Source organism: Petromyzon marinus, unplaced genomic scaffold (genome assembly GCF_048934315.1).
Source record: "Petromyzon marinus isolate PM22_M1 ecotype Great Lakes invasive population unplaced genomic scaffold, UKy_Petmar_22M1.pri1.0 PM_G_Scaffold_65, whole genome shotgun sequence".
NCBI classification, from domain to species: Eukaryota; Metazoa; Chordata; class Hyperoartia; order Petromyzontiformes; family Petromyzontidae; genus Petromyzon; species Petromyzon marinus.
Window position 1 is genome coordinate 985,488 of NW_027423019.1, and position 18,355 is coordinate 1,003,842.

Genomic DNA, 18,355 nt, shown 5'->3' on the forward strand with positions numbered 1-18,355 from the left:
TTGAAAGAAGTGTTAGTCAAACAGAATGTGTATTTGCGTGCGCGTGTTTAAACGTATCTTTGTACGAGCGGTAGGGCAGCGGTTAGCGCTACGCTGCGCTACGAACCCGGAGACCCGGGATCGTTTCCCGCTCACGGCCAACACCGCCAGTGACGATTATCTGAACCGGTCCTGGGCCTTCCCTAGGTCGACTCAGCCTAAAAATGAGTACTTCGTGTGATGTGAGCATCGCCACTTGGGATACAAAGGCGGCCAGGCGCGGTCCTGGCTACCCACCCCCCTCGTGTGCCGTGCCATCCTTCATAGGTGCTTGCTAACAGCACTTGCCCCTAGAGTCTGTTAATGCTCTACCGGGGATCTTTGTTCTTGTTGTTGTGTATGAGTGGGGAGCGGTAATTTAGTGGCTATCGCACTGCACTCCGTAACCCGGTGACCCAAATTGGATTCCTGCTCATGACACACAACAGTGGCAGATATTTAAACCAGTTCTGAGTTTTCCCTACATCGATGTAGTCTTGAATGACTTCCTAGTGTGGTGTGTAAATATCAAGGGAGACAAAGGCGGCCCAGTGCGGTGTTGGCCACCCTCCCCCTAGAGTGCCGTGCGTGCCGGCGTTCATAGGAGCTCACCAACAGCACTTGCCCCAGCAGTCTGTTGAAGGCTGTACGGGGGATCTTTGTGTGTGTGAGTGTGTGTGTGAGTGTGTACAGTAATATCAGGCAATATGACTGGCAGAGAAAATTGCTTGATTATTTTAAAAGCATGGGTTTAGAAAAGTGAACAAAGCATGTCTCCATTATGTGCATTAATATTGAAGGGTGCATTGGGTTCAAAGCCATCCGCATAGCCTCAAATCTGCATTAATGCCAATTTGTCTCCGTATCTGGTAAGATCATAGTATTACAGGAGGTCCTCTCACGCGCTAACCCAGACTGATGTGAGTGCACGATTTCTGTATTACAGTTGTTTTTTATTGTCCTTAACTGCATCGCGTTTCACGGTGAATAACCATTGCCTGGAACATGTATGCTTAGTGGAAAAGATTTGTACATATTGGGCCAAATTTGCATTGTCTTAGAAATTACATGCAAATCAATCAATATGCAGTTCAGGTCAAATAAGACATTCCTTTTTAACGCTTTCCAACCAAGGTTGAGATGTTAATGCATTAGCTATGTTCGTTCATATCTGCCCATCTGTAGCATGGCATTTCGATAACCCTCTTAAAGATGTATGGACTGATGCTGTACAAGAAGGATGTGGAGCTGAGTGGGCTTGCCGATGATTGGTACCAGCGGTGTCAAGATCGGCCTCTGTGGAGAAGGCTCGTGAAGGACGCTACTGGGCAGTTGGAGGCAGTCGCCCTCCAGTAACAACGGAGGGCGGAGGAGCGACGCTCACAACAACGAGCGGAGCGTCTACCACACCAAGTCGGTGCAGTGGTGCCTGTCAGTCATCTTATTGAGCACATGGCACTTGGGTCTGTCCTGTGAGCTGGCAGAGAGCCTTCGACACATCACGTGGCCTCAACGCGTAAGACAAAATTATAATTCGTGTTGTAGAGAATGTATCTCCTCCTATACGTGTAACTTTAAGGTGGTATGCCTTGTAACTGATGAATGATCCGAGTGTGCTTCCTATGTCAAAGACAATGAGTTGCTCCAGATGCTTCCTGAAACACAAAAATACCCTTTGACCTGTATCACAAGAACAACGGGTCTCACCTGAGTTCTCTGTACAGGTTACTTCCAAAACACACACACACACTTTGTCCTAACATCACTTATTCAATGTTTGACCCTTATAAATGAAATGATGCATGTACACACAAAATCAAACAAGTGTTTAATCGAAATAATTGACAGGCATTTTAACAAAATTTAATTACTGCAGTGAAATATACTGCATCAGATAACATCTGATTAAGAAGCTATTTAAAAAAAAATATGCAGAGTCTGCTTAACAGTGGATGTAAAACATACTATTGTAGTGTCATTCAAAACGAGTAGGTCATTGCATGCTGGCGAATTCTACACATTACCGACAAATTGCAGAGGGGTCAAATACTTATTTCCCTCATTAAAATGCAAATCAATTAATAACATTTTTGACATGCGTTTCTCTGGATTTTTTTGTTGTCATTCTGTTCTCTCACTGTTCAAATAAACCTACCATTAAAATTCTAGACTGATCATTTCTTTGTCAGCGGGAAAACGTACAAAATCATCAGCAGGGGATCAAATACTGAATGAGGGGGTGTCCAGGTCTGGCTCAGGTGTCACTCGCCACCTGACGGTTAGCCGTGACGGAGAATCAAACTCGGGCGGTGAAGTTCATCGCGCACCGCGCTCACCACGGCGACAACCGCTCCACCCCACGCGTTATTGAAAGATGAAATTTTCACCGAAAACTTTCGCGGCTGCAGGAATTAAAATATTCCTCATTTGCCGTCTACGTCTACGTGACTTTACCGAAAGAATCGAGAATATCGATGTGAAACACAACACACGATTCGCAATAGCTAAACGGTTTGCGCCTGGGTACATGCTAATTTGTGTCCCATTGTCTCTGAAACCCAGTCCCTCCATCTCTGGCTATTTAAGGTCTCGGTACAGAGCTGCTTCACCTCTTAACTGTGTGCGTGTCTCCCCCATAGGTCTCTCTACGGTATGTATTCTATCACTATCTTAAATTTCACACTCAACTTACAATTTAACAATCTTTGAAATAGCGTATTCAACTAGACCATGCGCTAATTGTGTTTTAACCGTCTGTGTTGCTTTACATAGTTTCCAAATTTTGCTAAACCCTGTTTGATTTAGTGTGATGCTCCGTCTCTCTGTATCCCCTGGTATATCTGTGTTAATTCCTTCTACTTAAGGTCTATATATATCTGCGGTTATGTGTTTCCTCTACCTGATGATGATTGCTTGTGTTGCGATCGAAACGTCGTATATTATGTAATTTGATTTTTTATTATTTCTACGTGACTTTACCGAAAAAAACAAAGATTAATTCAGTGGATGTTTGTTCGATGCGACGGCGGTGTTGGCGCATAGGGAGCTGCGTATTTGTGGAACGTCGTCGGTTCAGACTCAGAGTTTGCTGCCAGCGGTGGAGACCGCTGTGGCTCGCAGCTGTGGGCTTGTCGGAGCAAACCCGAAACTTGGGGGGGCTTGCCCCACTTCCTCCTCCCTCGGTGGCCGTACCAGACGAGAGCCGCTGACTTCTTTGCCAATGGAACCCATTTCAAAGCGTCTCTTCTTCTGCTGCTGCTGCTGCTGCTCACCCAAGCATTGCCGCCACCCTTCCCAGATCGGCAGCTGCGAGCTCGTCGTGAAGATCCCTCATTGCTGCGACGCGAAAGACGACCACGATTACAAACAGCGTCTTACGACGGCAATGCAACTGAAGATGTGGATAGCGGCGACTGGACGCATTGGCAGCTCAGGCTGCGGTACGGGAGAGTTTGATGTGTGCACGACCGTAGTCTCGCGTTATATATTAATACACACGCCTACTCGGGATGTGTGTTTTAAGAGAGAAGGGCCTTTGTGGTGCTCGGTTTTTTTGTTATCGCCTCTGACGGATTATGGCCTAAGTCGACCTTCGACTTTCATTTGAATGTTCAACCTCTTGACCCCGAGGAAGGCTATACACAGTTAATACCGCTCAGCTTATACAACAATAGCCTCGCTTTTACAGTTGTGTTTGATCAACCTCTTGACCCCGAGTAAGACTATACGCAGTTAATACCGCTCAGCTTGTATAACAACACCTCGATTTTACAGTTGTATTTGATCAACCTCTTGACCCCGAGTAAGACTATACACAGTTAATCTTGCTCAGCTTAAACAACAACACCTCGCTTATACAGTTGCATTTGATCAACCTCTTGACCCTGAGTAAGACTATACACAGTTAATCCCGCTCAGCTTAAACAACAATAGCCTCGCTTTTACAGTTGCATTTGATCAACCTCTTGACCCCGAGTAAGACTATACGCAGTTAATACGGCTCAGCTTATACAACAACACCTCGCTTTTACAGTTGTGTTTGATCAACCTCTTGACCCCGAGTAAGACAATACGCAGTTAATACAGCTAAGTTTTTACAACAACACCTCACTTTTACAGTTGTATTTGATCAACCTCTTGACCCCGAGTAAGACAATACGAAGTTAATACCGCTCAGCTTATACAACAATACCTCGCTTTTACAGTTGTATTTGATCAACCTCTGTGCACCTTATTCGTACGTAAATGGAATTGTAAATCCACGTGAGGCAGGTAGGACTTGTGACAGCCTTTATTATGAACGAGCTTTACTACCCGGCTTCGCCCGGGACTTGGATTATCGTCTTGGATTAATTTAATATTCCCTTTTATTTCAGTGGAAAACCCTGAAAAAACATTGATGCCTACAAGAAAGAAAAAAATCCGAAACAAATCAATTTCACTAAATCGGATGTCTTTCACTCAAGGAAATTGAACCTTAACCAGGCAACTCGGAAATGGAATGATGTGGCGAGCTGAGAATCGTCGCGTTCCCTTAGAAATTCCAGACGGCGTAAGCTGTGCAAATTTCATGACGATTTAAAGCTTTCGTGACTGCAAGGATTCATCTTCTTTGGTTCTTTCGGTAAAGTCACCAACACGTAGAATGAGAATAAAATAATAAATTAATAAAATAACACAATAAAATTCTCACGACGTTTTGGCCACAACACAAGTGGCCCTCTTCAGGTGAAAGGAACAGACCTGTCGTCCGACCTGAAGAGGGCCACTTGTGTCGTGGCCGAAACGTCGTGAGAATTTTATTGTGTTATTTTATTCTATTAATTTATTATTTTATTCTCATTCTACACGGCGACTTTACCGAAAGAACCAAAGAAGAAATTTCATGACGTCGGAGGGTCAGCGTTCGAGAGTTTTTTGCCGCTTCGCACAAACAGCCGAATACTTTATTTTATTTCGATTTAAAGCTTTCGTGACTGCAAGGATTCATCTTCTTTGGTTCTTTCGGTAAAGTCACCATCACGTAGAATGAGAATAAAATAATAAATTGATAAAATAAGATAATTTTATTGTCTTATTTTATTTTATCAATTTATTATTTTATTCTCATTCTACGTGGTGACTTTACCGAAAGAACCAAAGAAGACTTTATTTTATTATTTTATTGTTTCCCTTCAACGTGACTTTACCGAAAGAGCTAAGAAGACGAACCTTTTGCTTTGTGTTTATGAGGGCGAACTGGAAACAGTCGTGTTGACTCAGAACATCGAGACAGCGATGCGGCGCGTCTGTGCGGGACACACGGCCTACGCGGAGGCTTGGGGGGGGATGACGTCAGCAGTCAGACCGCGTGACGCTGCCGCATGCCGGTGACATCACAGACGTGACGTCACCGCTCACTTGACGTGCAAAATACACGAGTCTATTTTTATACTTTTTGCATTGTGTACAGTCTGGAAGCTACCCAAATGCCAAATTTCAAGTTTGTTTTGCATGTTGGGAGGCATGCTAAACATTACTGCTCAGCGCCAAACGTTTGTTTAACGTTTGTTTAATGCTGTGAAAATGAGTGCCGGGGTCACTCTTTTCACAGTGAACATCTACGTAGCCACCGTGATGAGGATGATGATGATGGCAGAGACATGCAAACTACTCCCCCTTTATTATCATTGTTACCATTATTATCGTTGTTTTTATCATTATCATTGTTATTAAAACTAGTTTATTGCACTTACAAGTGACTGCCAATCCACCACCACCACCTCCACCACCGCCACCACCACCACCACCTCCACCACCACATCCACCGCCACCTCCACCGCCTCCGCCACCACCACCGCCACCTCCACCGCCACCTCCACCACCGCCACCGCCACTACCGCCTCCGCCGCCGCCGCCTCCGCCGCCGCCTCCGCCATCGCCACTGCCACCGCCACCGCCGCCACCGCCACACACCGTCACCGCCACCTCCACCGCCACCACCACACACCGCCACCTCCACCACCACCTCCACCACCACCACCACCTCCACCTCCACGACCACCACCACCCCCACCACCACCACCACCACAACTGTACCTGCATCTCCACCTCTCCGCCGGTCGACTCTCTCCTCGCCCTCCGCGTCTGCGTGAGGCAGAAGGCGGCGACGCCGGCGATGGCGGTCAGCAGGAGGAAGCCGGCGGTGCAAGAAACGTCGCCCGCCGTCAAGGGAGCGGCCGAGACGGCCTCCTCCGTGACGGGGACATCGGGAAACATCGCTGATGCACACGGGGAGCACACACACGGTGACACACGGTGACACACGGGGAGCACACACACACACGGTGACACACGGTGACACACGGTGACACACGGGGAGCACACGCACGGTGACACACGGTGACACACGGTGACACACGGGGAGCACACGCACGGTGACACACGGTGACACACGGTGATACACGGGGAGCACACACACACACACACGGTGACACACGGTGACACACGCACGGTGACACACGGGGAGCACACGGGGAGCACACGCACGGTGACACACGGTGACACACGGGGAGCACACACACACGGTGACACACGGTGACACACGGTGACACACACACGGTGACACACGGTGACACACGGTGACCTTGGGGTCACTCTTGTTGTCACGTCTCCCTAGCCACCGTGATGATGACGATGATGACGATGACAGAGAGAGACGCAAACTCCACATATACAGCAGCAGCAGCAGGCGTCGTCAGGGTCGGGATGGAACCCACGACCTCCTGCGTACCAGGCGAGGCGGTCAACATCTTCCCGGCCCCCGAGGTCGTCGTGGCGGCGAGCGTGCGGCCCCCCGCCGGCGTCTCGCCCGGCACGACGAGCAGCCAGGCGGAGCGCCGAGCGAACCCCACGGCGTTGACCGCCAGGCAGGTGTAGCGGCCCGAGTCGTCCGTGCTGACGTTGCGCAGGTAGAGGACGTTCGTCTCCACGTCCGTGACCTCCACTCCGACCGTCTTGACGCGAACCGACGGGCGGCACAGAGAGAGCGAGGTGGGAGGAAGTCAGAATCTTGCGTTCCCACGCCAACGTGGGGTTTATATTTTTGTATTTGTTGTTACTCAGCGAACGCGTAGAGTCTGAGCCAAGCGGGGAGCTTCTGGGTCCTGTTGTGTTGAGGGCGACGTCGGACTCCGCTGAGTTTGGGTGGGTGGGTGGGTGAGTGGGTGGGTAGGTGGGTGAGTGGGCGAGTGAGTGGGTGAGTGAGTGAGTGAGTGGGTGAGTGAGTGGGTGAGTGGGTGGGTGAGTGAGTGAGTGGGTGGGTGAGTGAGTGAGTGGGTGAGTGAGTGGGTGAGTGTGTGAGTGGGTGGGTGAGTGAGTGAGTGGGTGAGTGAGTGAGTGAGTGGGTGAGTGGGTGGGTGAGTGAGTGGGTGGGTGAGTGGGTGAGTGGGTGAGTGAGTGGGTGAGTGAGTGGGTGAGTGAGTGTGTGAGTGAGTGGGTGGGTGAGTGGTGAGTGAGTGAGTCCCCTCGTGCCTCGCTCGCTCACCGTGACAATGCGTACGTAGGGCGAGCCGTTGGGCGCCTCCAGACTCCCGTTCACCTCCACGTGCTTGAGCCACTGCACGTGGTGGTGGTTGTTGTGGTGCTCATCGCCACCATTGCTGCCCTTCAGAACGACGCAGCGGAGCTGAGCGTCGCTCCCCACCACCGCCGTGACGTTGGCCGGGAGGCCGTCCTGCAGGGAGGGGCGCTGGGGCTGGCCCCGCCCTGCACGCCAGGGGGAGGGGGGGAGGGGGGAGGGGGGAGCCACCCCCCGGGTGGTGGCGGGGTCAGGACGAGCGTCGGGGGTCACGGGGTCAAGGAGGGAGGGAGGAGAGGGAGGGAGGGAGTGTGACACACAGTGTCACACAGTGTGTGACACTGTGTGTCACACACTGTGTTACAAACTGTGTCACATGGTGACACACACACGGTGACACACGGTGACACACGCACGGTGACACACGGTGACACGCGGTGACACACGGTGACACACACACACAGACGGTGACACACGGTGACACACGCACGGTGACACGCGGTGACACACGGTGACACACACACGGTGACACACGGTGACACACGGTGACACACGGTGACACACGACACTGCCGGGGTCACTCTTGTTGTCACGTCTCCCTAGCCACCGTGAGGATGATGACGATGACAGAGAGAGACGCAAACTCCACATATACAGCAGCAGCAGCAGGCGTCGTCAGGGTCGGGATGGAACCCACGACCTCCTGCGTACCAGGCGAGGTGGTCAACATCTTCCCGGCCCCCGAGGTCGTCGTGGCGGCGAGTGTGCGGCCCCCCGCCGGCGTCTCGCCTGGCACGACGAGCAGCCAGGCGGAGCGCCGAGCGAACCCCACGGCGTTGACCGCCAGGCAGGTGTAGCGGCCCGAGTCGTCCGTGCTGACGTTACGCAGGTAGAGGACGTTCGCCTCCACGTCCGTGACCTCCACTCCGACCGTCTTGACGCGAACCGACGGGCGGCACGGAGAGAGCGAGGCGAGAGGAAGTCAGAATCTTGCGTTCCCACGCCAACGTGGGGTTCATTTTTTTGTATTTGTTGTTACTCAGCGAACGCGTAGAGTCTGAGCCAAGCCGGGAGCTTCTGGGTCCTGTTGTGTTGAGGGCGACGTCGGCCTCCGCTGAGTTTGGGTGGGTGGGTGGGTAGGTGAGTGAGTGGGTGGGTGAGTGGGTGGGTGAGTGAGTGAGTGGGTGGGTGGGTGAGTGAGTGGGTGAGTGGGTGGGTGAGTGGGTGGGTGAGTGAGTGGGTGGGTGAGTGGGTGGGTGAGTGAGTGGGTGAGTGAGTGGGCGAGTGTGTGAGTGGGTGAGTGAGTGGGTGAGTGGGTGGGTGAGTGTGGGTGGGTGAGTGGGTGAGTGAGTGAGTGAGTGGGTGGGTGAGTGAGTGAGTGGGTGGGTGGGTGAGTGGGTGGGTGGCTGAGTGGGTGAGTGGGTGGGTGGGTGAGTGAGTGGGTGAGTGGGTGGGTGAGTGAGTGAGTGAGTGGGTGAGTGAGTGAGTGAGTGGGTGAGTGAGTGGGTGAGTGGTAAGTGAGTGGTGAGTGAGTGAGTGAGTGGTGAGTGAGTGGTGAGTGAGTGAGTGGTGAGTGGGTGAGTGGGTGAGTGAGTGGGTGAGTGGTGAGTGAGTGGTGAGTGAGTGAGTGGGTGAGTGAGTGGGTGAGTGGTGAGTGAGTGAGTGGTGAGTGGGTGAGTGGGTGAGTGAGTGGGTGAGTGGTGAGTGAGTGGTGAGTGAGTGAGTGGTGAGTGAGTGGATGAGTGAGTGAGTGGTGAGTGAGTGCCCCCATGCCTCGCTCGCTCACCGTGACAATGCGTACGTAGGGCGAGCTGTTGGGCGCCTCCAGGCTCCCGTTCACCTCCACGTGCTTGAGCCACTGCACGTGGTGGTGGTGCTGCTGGTGCTGGTGGTGGTGCTCATCGCCGCCATCGCCGCCCTGCTTCAGAACGACGCAGCGGAGCTGAGCGTCGCTCCCCACCACCGCCGTGACGTTGGCCGGGAGGCCGTCCTGCAGGGAGGGGCGCTGGGGCTGGCCCCGCCCTGCACGCCGGGGGGAGGGGGGGAGGGGGGAGCCGCCCCCCGGGTGGTGACGGGGTCAGGACGAGCGTCGGGGGTCACGGGGTCAAGGAGGGAGGAGAGGGAGTGTTACAGTGTGTGTGTGTGTAACACACACTGTGTGTATATAACACACACACTGTGTGTTATATACACACAATGTGTTATATACACACTGTATGTAACACACTGTGTGTGTATAACACACACACACTGTGTGTAACAGTGTTACTAACACACAGTGACACACACTGTCACACAGTGTGTGTGACAGTGTGACACACTTTGTGAGCTCCCCACTCGTCTCGTTACCTTCGTGAGCGGTCACCACCGCGTAGACGGCGGTGGCGGCGACACAGACTGCGAGGAGAGACCCCGGGAGAGACCCCAGACGCCTCCTCCTCCTCCTCCTGCTGCTGCTGCTGTACAGAGACGCCGTGCGGACAAATCCCGAGGCCATGGAGCTGATGGTGGTGGTGCTGGATCGTGGTGCTGGTGGATCGTGGTGGTGGATCGTAATGCTGGTGGATCGTGGTGGTGGTGGTGGTGCTGGTGGATTGTGGTGGTAGTGGATCGTAATGGTGGTGGTGCTGCTGCTGGTGGTGGTGGTGCTGGTGGTGGTGGTGCTGCTGCTGCTGGTGGTGGTGCTGAGGGGGGTGGTGCTGGTGGTGGGTGGTGCTGATGGGTGGTGGTGCTGCTGCTGGTGGTGCTGGTAGTGGTGGTGCTGCTGGTGGTGGGTGGTGCTGATGGGTGGTGCTGGTGGTGTAAAAATTCCGCGTGCGTACAGGGAGGGAGAGAGGTGGTCAAGTTTTGACAGATTTTTGCGTGTCTACTAAATGAATGGCCCCTTAATGGTTTTATTATATTTCATGTTATAATATTAAATATATAATACACCTTTTTGTTCGTAATTCTTTTTATAGATTTATTTCATATAATATAGCATTTTGTTTTAATGGATATATTATATTTTATATTTAATATGTTATAATAAACCATTTTTTACATAAAAAAATATATATTTATAAGTCTCCACAGAGCTACGTAGCTATTTTTTCAGAAGCGACCTGGCCACAAATGAAAGTTCAACTTAGTTGGCTTATCACGTGGACATGGATCGCAGCCAAATACCGGAGGACCCGGAGAAACATCCACACGATCACGGAGAGAGAGACACAAACTCCAAATATACAGCAGCAGCAGCAGGCATCGTCAGGGTCCGGATCGAACCCACGACCTCCTGTACATCAGGCGAGGTAGTTAACATCTCATAGCCACCGTGATGAGAGGCACACAAACTCCAAATATACAGCAGCAGGCATCGTCAAAGTCAGTATCGAACCCACGACCACCTGTATACCAGGCGAGGTAGTTAACATCTCACAGCCACCGTGATGAAAGGCACACAAACTCTAAATATACAGCAGCAGCAGGCATCGTCAAAGTCAGGATCGAACCCACGACCTCCTGGATACCAGGCGAGGTAGTTAACATCTCATAGCCACCGTGATGAGAGGTACACAAACTCCAAATATACAGCAGCAGGCATCGTCAGGGTCAGGATCGAACCCACAACCTCCTGTATACCAGGCGAGGTAGTTAACATCTCTCAGGGACATGATCTAACCCACGACCTCCTGTACACCAGGCGAGGTAGTTAACATCTCACAGCCCCCATGATGATCGTCAGGGTCAGGATCGAACCCACGAGCTCCTGTACACCGGGCGAGGTAGTTCACATCTCTCAGGGACATGATCTAACCCACGACCTCCTGTACACCAGGCGAGGTAGTTAACATCTCTCAGGGACATGATCTAACCCACAACCTCCTGTAGACCAGGCGAGGTAGTTAACATCTCTCAGGGACATGATCTAACCCACGACCTCCTGTACACCAGGCGAGGTAGTTAACATCTCTCAGGGACATGAACGAACCCACGACCTCCTGCACACCAGGCGAGGTAGTTAACATCTCATAGCCACCATTATGAGAGGTACACAAACTCCAAATATACAGCAACAGCAGGCATCGTCAGGGTCAGTATCGAACCCACGACCTCCTGTACACCAGGCGAGGTAGTTAACATCTCTCAGGGACATGATCTAACCCACGACCTCCTGTACACCAGGCGAGGTAGTTGACATCTCTCAGGGACATTATCTAACCCACGACCTCCTGTACACCAGGCGAGGTAGTTCACATCTCTCAGGGACATGATCTAATCCACGACCTCCTGTACACCAGGCGAGGTAGTTAACATCTCTCAAAAACATGATCTAACCCACGATCTCCTGTACACCAGGCGAGGTAGTTCACATCTCTCAGGGACATGATCTAACCCACGACCTCCTGTACACCAGGCGAGGTAGTTAACATCTCTCAGGGACATGATCTAACCCACAACCTCCTGTATACCAGGCGAGGTAGTTAACATCTCTCAGGGACATGATCTAACCCACGACCTCCTGTACACCAGGCGAGGTAGTTAACATCTCTCAGGGACATGATCAAACCCACGACCTCCTGTACACCAGGCGAGGTAGTTAACATCTCTCAGGGACATGATCTAACCCACGACCTCCTGTAAACCAGGCGAGGTAGTTGACATCTCTCAGGGACATGATCTAACCCACGACCTCCTGTACACCAGGCGAGGTAGTTGACATCTCTCAGGGACATGATCTAACCCACGACCTCCTGTACACCAGGCGAGGTAGTTCACATCTCTCAGGGACATGATCTAACCCACGACCTCCTGTACACCAGGCGAGGTAGTTAACATCTCTCAGGGACATGATCTAACCCACAACCTCCTGTAGACCAGGCGAGGTAGTTAACATCTCTCAGGGACATGATCTAACCCACGACCTCCTGTACACCAGGCGAGGTAGTTAACATCTCTCAGGGACATGATCGAACCCACGACCTCCTGTACACCAGGCGAGGTAGTTAACATCTCTCAGGGACATGATCTAACCCACAACCTCCTGTAGACCAGGCGAGGTAGTTAACATCTCTCAGGGACATGATCTAACCCACGACCTCCTGTACACCAGGCGAGGTAGTTAACATCTCTCAGGGACATGATCGAACCCACGACCTCCTGTACACCAGGCGAGGTAGTTAACATCTCATAGCCACCATTATGAGAGGTACACAAACTCCAAATATACAGCAACAGCAGGCATCGTCAGGGTCAGTATCGAACCCACGACCTCCTGTACACCAGGCGAGGTAGTTAACATCTCTCAGGGACATGATCTAACCCACGACCTCCTGTACACCAGGCGAGGTAGTTGACATCTCTCAGGGACATTATCTAACCCACAACCTCCTGTACACCAGGCGAGGTAGTTCACATCTCTCAGGGACATGATCTAACCCACGACCTCCTGTACACCAGGCGAGGTAGTTAACATCTCTCAAAAACATGATCTAACCCACGATCTCCTGTACACCAGGCGAGGTAGTTCACATCTCTCAGGGACATGATCTAACCCACGACCTCCTGTACACCAGGCGAGGTAGTTAACATCTCTCAGGGACATGATCTAACCCACAACCTCCTGTAGACCAGGAGAGGTAGTTAACATCTCTCAGGGACATGATCTAACCCACGACCTCCTGTACACCAGGCGAGGTAGTTAACATCTCTCAGGGACATGATCGAACCCACGACCTCCTGTACACCAGGCGAGGTAGTTAACATCTCTCAGGGACATGATCTAACCCACGAACTCCTGTATACCAGGCGAGGTAGTTAACATCTCTCAGAGACATGATCTAACCCACGACCTCCTGTACACCAGGAGAGGTAGTTGACATCTCTCAGGGACATGATCTAACCCATGACCTCCTGTACACCAGGCGAGGTAGTTCACATCTCTCAGGGACATGATCTAACCCACGACCTCCTGTACACCAGGCGAGGTAGTTCACATCTCTCAGGGACATGATCTAACCCACGACCTCCTGTACACCAGGCGAGGTAGTTAACATCTCTCAGGGACATGATCTAACCCACAACCTCCTGTAGACCAGGCGAGGTAGTTAACATCTCTCAGGGACATGATCTAACCCACGACCTCCTGTACACCAGGCGAGGTAGTTAACATCTCTCAGGGACATGATCGAACCCACGACCTCCTGTACACCAGGCGAGGTAGTTAACATCTCATAGCCACCATTATGAGAGGTACACAAACTCCAAATATACAGCAACAGCAGGCATCGTCAGGGTCAGTATCGAACCCACGACCTCCTGTACACCAGGCGAGGTAGTTAACATCTCTCAGGGACATGATCTAACCCACGACCTCCTGTACACCAGGCGAGGTAGTTGACATCTCTCAGGGACATTATCTAACCCACAACCTCCTGTACACCAGGCGAGGTAGTTCACATCTCTCAGGGACATGATCTAACCCACGACCTCCTGTACACCAGGCGAGGTAGTTAACATCTCTCAAAAACATGATCTAACCCACGATCTCCTGTACACCAGGCGAGGTAGTTCACATCTCTCAGGGACATGATCTAACCCACGACCTCCTGTACACCAGGCGAGGTAGTTAACATCTCTCAGGGACATGATCTAACCCACAACCTCGTGTAGACCAGGAGAGGTAGTTAACATCTCTCAGGGACATGATCTAACCCACGACCTCCTGTACACCAGGCGAGGTAGTTAACATCTCTCAGAGACATGATCGAACCCACGACCTCCTGTACACCAGGCGAGGTAGTTAACATCTCTCAGGGACATGATCTAACCCACGAACTCCTGTAGACCAGGCGAGGTAGTTAACATCTCTCAGAGACATGATCTAACCCACGACCTCCTGTATACCAGGCGAGGTAGTTAACATCTCTCAGGGACATGATCTAACCCACGACCTCCTGTATACCAGGCGAGGTAGTTAACATCTCTCAGGGACATGATCTAACCCACGACCTCCTGTATACCAGGCGAGGTAGTTAACATCTCTCAGCGACATGATCTAACCCACGACCTCCTGTACACCAGGCGAGGTAGTTAACATCTCTCAGGGACATGATCGAACCCACAACCTCCTGTACACCAGGCGAGGTAGTTAACATCTCATAGCCACCGTGATGAGAGGCACACAAACTCCCAATATACAGCAGCAGCAGCAGCAGGCATCGTCAGGGTCAGGATCGAACCCACGACTTCCCAGCCACTACTGCGCCCACTACTGACGGTGCTCGTGTGAGTCTCAATGCGTGACGCGTGATTTACCGACGGCGATGTAAAGTGGGGGGTGGGTGGAGGCCTCCGTCCGTTGCTGCATTGAGAATGACCGCAGTGGATATCCAAACCCTTTGTTCTGACTGCTGCAACGTCCCTGCTGCGTTGTGGGAGCGGCGGTGGCGGTGCAGCGATTTGGTGGCGTGGAGCTGCAGCCTCCAGAGGTGTCCTGCTCCCCAAGGGTGAGGGCACGAGCTGGATTGGCTCTTGACCATCACCCCGCTCGTGACCTTGACCCTGATGCTCCTGACTTTGACCTTTACCCCGTGCCTGACCTTGACCCTGCCCCCCCCCCCCCCCCCCGAGGGCGGTGCCGCCGTAGGTGCTGCTGCTCGCTACTAGCACCACTTGCCCCTACAACCTGTTACAGTCTACATGGGGATGGGGAGATAGTTGTCTTGGCATTGACATTTTGAGTTTAAGTTTCGAGATACAAAAAAAATAATGAAAGTGAACACAGACATTGGGATGATGTTTGTATTTTATTTTTCTTTGCAACTAATTTTTCTTCGTGAGAATTGTAAAATGCAAAGGGGGGGTGGGAGGTGGTGGGGGGTGCAGTAATGAACAGTCACGTGACAACTCAGTGGCGGTCAATGTTGTCGGAGGGCCCCTGACGTGAAATGAACCAAACGGAAGTAAAAATCGAAATTCGTTTATTTTGGGCGACTCCGTCCCCACCGCGCACGTAAACGCCGTGACCCACCTGGCGCTGAGATAATTCTGTCCTCGTCATGGTGCGTCGTCCAAGCACAGCAGCGAGGACGAATGCGCAGACTGAACAAAATTTTGATTAGCGCATCGTGTAAAGCTCGTCGAGAGGAATAGTTCGCCTTGAACAGATATAAAATGACGTCGCAACGCAGTTCGTGCGAGAGCCGGGGGCTTACGGGACCCTGAGGTCCCACCATGAGGTTCGAATGTGTGAAGGTCTAACCAGATTCAGAGGGCACGGGGTCCACCCAGTTGAAATGGATGGTGGAGTCTTCCGGACTAGAGACACGAGGCAGTGTGCCCAATGAGACGAGAGAGAGACAACCACGCTGAGAGGTGTCACAGCAACAACAGCAGCAGCAACAACAACGGCAAGAACAGCATTAGAGGCACGGTTCCACGTCTACACGGAGTTTGGGCCTAGTGGGTCGCCCACGTGGAAGAGCCTGGGTCGGGCCTAGTAATGCACGGTGTTGTGTCTGCTGCTATATTAACCAACTATTCGACCAAAACCATAAAAACACACAAACTACAGTTATAGTGTGCATTGAATAATCCGTGGCTGAAAGTTACGTAAAGTAGCTTACCTGATAATAGCGAGTGGAGTTTGTATTATATCCTTCTGTTTTGCAAAGTGAGCGAGGGTAGAGTTTGTATGATCTCCCCCTGTTCTAGAGAGTGGAATTTATATGATATCCCCCTGTTCTAAGAGAGTGGTGTTTGTATGATCTCCCCCTGTTCTAGAGAGTGGAGTTTGTATGATATCCCCTGTAGTGGAGTTTGTATGATCTCCCCCTGTTCTACAGAGTGAGTGGAGTTTGTGTGATCTCCCCTGTAGTGGAGTTTGTATGATCTCCCCCTGTTCTAGAGAGTGGAGTTTGTATGTTATCCCCCTGTTCTACAGAGTGAGTGGAGTTTGTATGATCTCCCGCTGTTCTACAGAGTGAGTGAAGTTTGTATGATCTCCCCCTGTTCTAGAGAGTGGAGTTTGTATGATATCCCCCTCTTCTACAGAGTGAGTGGAGTTTGTATGATCTCCCCCTGTTCTACAGAGTGAGTGGAGTATGTATGATCTCCCCCTGTTCTACAGAGTGAGAGAGTGGAGTTTGTATGATCTCCCCCTGTTGTAGAGAGTGGAGTTTATATGATCTCCCCCTGTTCTAAAGAGTGAGTGGAGTTTGTATGATTCCCCCTCTTCTACAGAGTGAGTGGAGTTTGTATGATCTCCCCCTGTTCTACAGAGTGAGAGAGTGGAGTTTTTTATGATCTCCCCCTGTTCTAAAGAGTGAAGTTTGTTTGATCTCCCCCTCTTCTACAGAGTGAGGGCAGTTTGTATGATCTCCCACTGTTCTAGAGAGTGGAGTTTGTATGATCTCCCAATGTTCTAGAGAGTGGAGTTTGTATGATCTCCCCCTGTTCTACAGTCAGTGGAGTTTGTATGATCTCCCCCTGTTCTAGAGAGTGGAGTTTGTATGATCTCCCCCTGTTCTACAGAGTGGAGTTTGTATGATATCCCCCTGTTCTACATAGTTAGAGAGTGGAATTTGTATAATCTCTCCCTGTTCTACAGAGTGGAGTTTGTATGATCTCCCCCTGTACTACAGAGTGAGTGAGTGGAGTTTGTATGATCTCTTGCTGTGCTACAGAGGGAGTGATTGGAGTTTGTATGATCTCCCCCTGTTCTTGCTGATGGTTTTCTTGCTGATGGTTTTCACACCTGATGATGATTGCTTCTTGTGTTGCAGTCGAAACGTCGTGATAATTTTATTGTTTTATATTTTTATTATTTTAATGTTCCCCTTCTACGTGGTGGTGACTTTACCGACAGAACCAAGAATATGAATCCCTGCAGTCAAGAAAGCTTTAAATCAAAAGCTCACTTAATCAAACAAACTGAGTAAAACTTGGAAATGTAATGCAATGCAACACTGAGAGTCGATCAACACACAATAAACGCAAAGCCTGGTAGATTACTTTCTTACAAAGATTGCTCAACTAAGCGAGATAATTAAAGCAAACGCGATCAGGCGAGGGCAGGAGGCAAGGCCCCGCGTGGCTAGGCCCCACGTTGTAAAGTTCCAACCTGGACATCGATTCCAATGCTCGCTGCTACTCAATTGACATCCCTACGAGAGAGCGAGGCTCTACCTCGGTAAACAACAACCACAACAACCACCACCACCACAACCGCGATGAGAATTTCTCACCTCGGATTTCAGTTCACGCACGGAGCAGCAGATTTCTGTTACCTCGTGACGTCACGCAGCAGCAGTAGGTGACGTCACTTGCGTGGTACAAGAACACTCCCCTCTCGCAACGAGCGGGTCTTAATTTAAATAAATTATGTTAATGAGCCCGGCCCATACGTGGAGGGATGGGGCGTGGGTGCTGAACCCGTCGCAATAAACTCCCGACAGTCGACACGAATATATTATGTCAATGAGCCGCCAGTCACCGGGCGTAGCTTTGCCCAAATAAGGATTGTACTTGAACAGATAACGCAAGTTGACCCAGGCAGAGGTGACGTCACGCTCAAGGGCGCGGTAGACGGGGTGGGGTGAATACCTTGGTGACATGACGTCACTGGCGAGGTACACCTCCCCCTGGCGTTTCACGCCGATGAGGTGATGCTGAGTAGTGACGTCACAGAGCGGGATTGGAGTTTAAGTTGATTTAGATTCATTTTCCATTGCTCCCTCCCTTGAACTCAGCAACAACAACGTGGACATTGCATCCCACTGGGATTTTTAGCACAGC

At 51.1% G+C, this 18,355-nt stretch overlaps 1 protein-coding gene across 2 annotated transcripts; it reads right to left on the reverse strand.

The window, feature by feature from the left end:
- Positions 1–1,827: 1,827 nt before the first annotated feature.
- LOC142919871 (uncharacterized) lies at positions 1,828–17,856 on the reverse strand. 2 transcript variants are annotated; one of them, XM_076062542.1, is made up of 8 exons: positions 17,806–17,856; positions 9,926–10,369; positions 9,363–9,598; positions 8,288–8,510; positions 7,544–7,764; positions 6,791–7,013; positions 6,097–6,278; positions 1,828–3,354 (listed from the first exon to the last, which is right to left on the reverse strand). In XM_076062542.1, exons 2-8 carry the CDS (start codon positions 10,071–10,073, stop codon positions 3,349–3,351), a joined length of 1,239 nt encoding a protein of 412 aa, XP_075918657.1. In that variant the 5' UTR covers positions 10,074–10,369; positions 17,806–17,856; the 3' UTR covers positions 1,828–3,348. The 2 variants fall into 2 exon arrangements, with proteins under 2 accessions (XP_075918657.1, XP_075918656.1); XM_076062541.1 differs by lacking the exon at positions 1,828–3,354 and adding an exon at positions 4,295–4,421.
- Between the last annotated feature and the right edge of the window lie 499 nt (positions 17,857–18,355).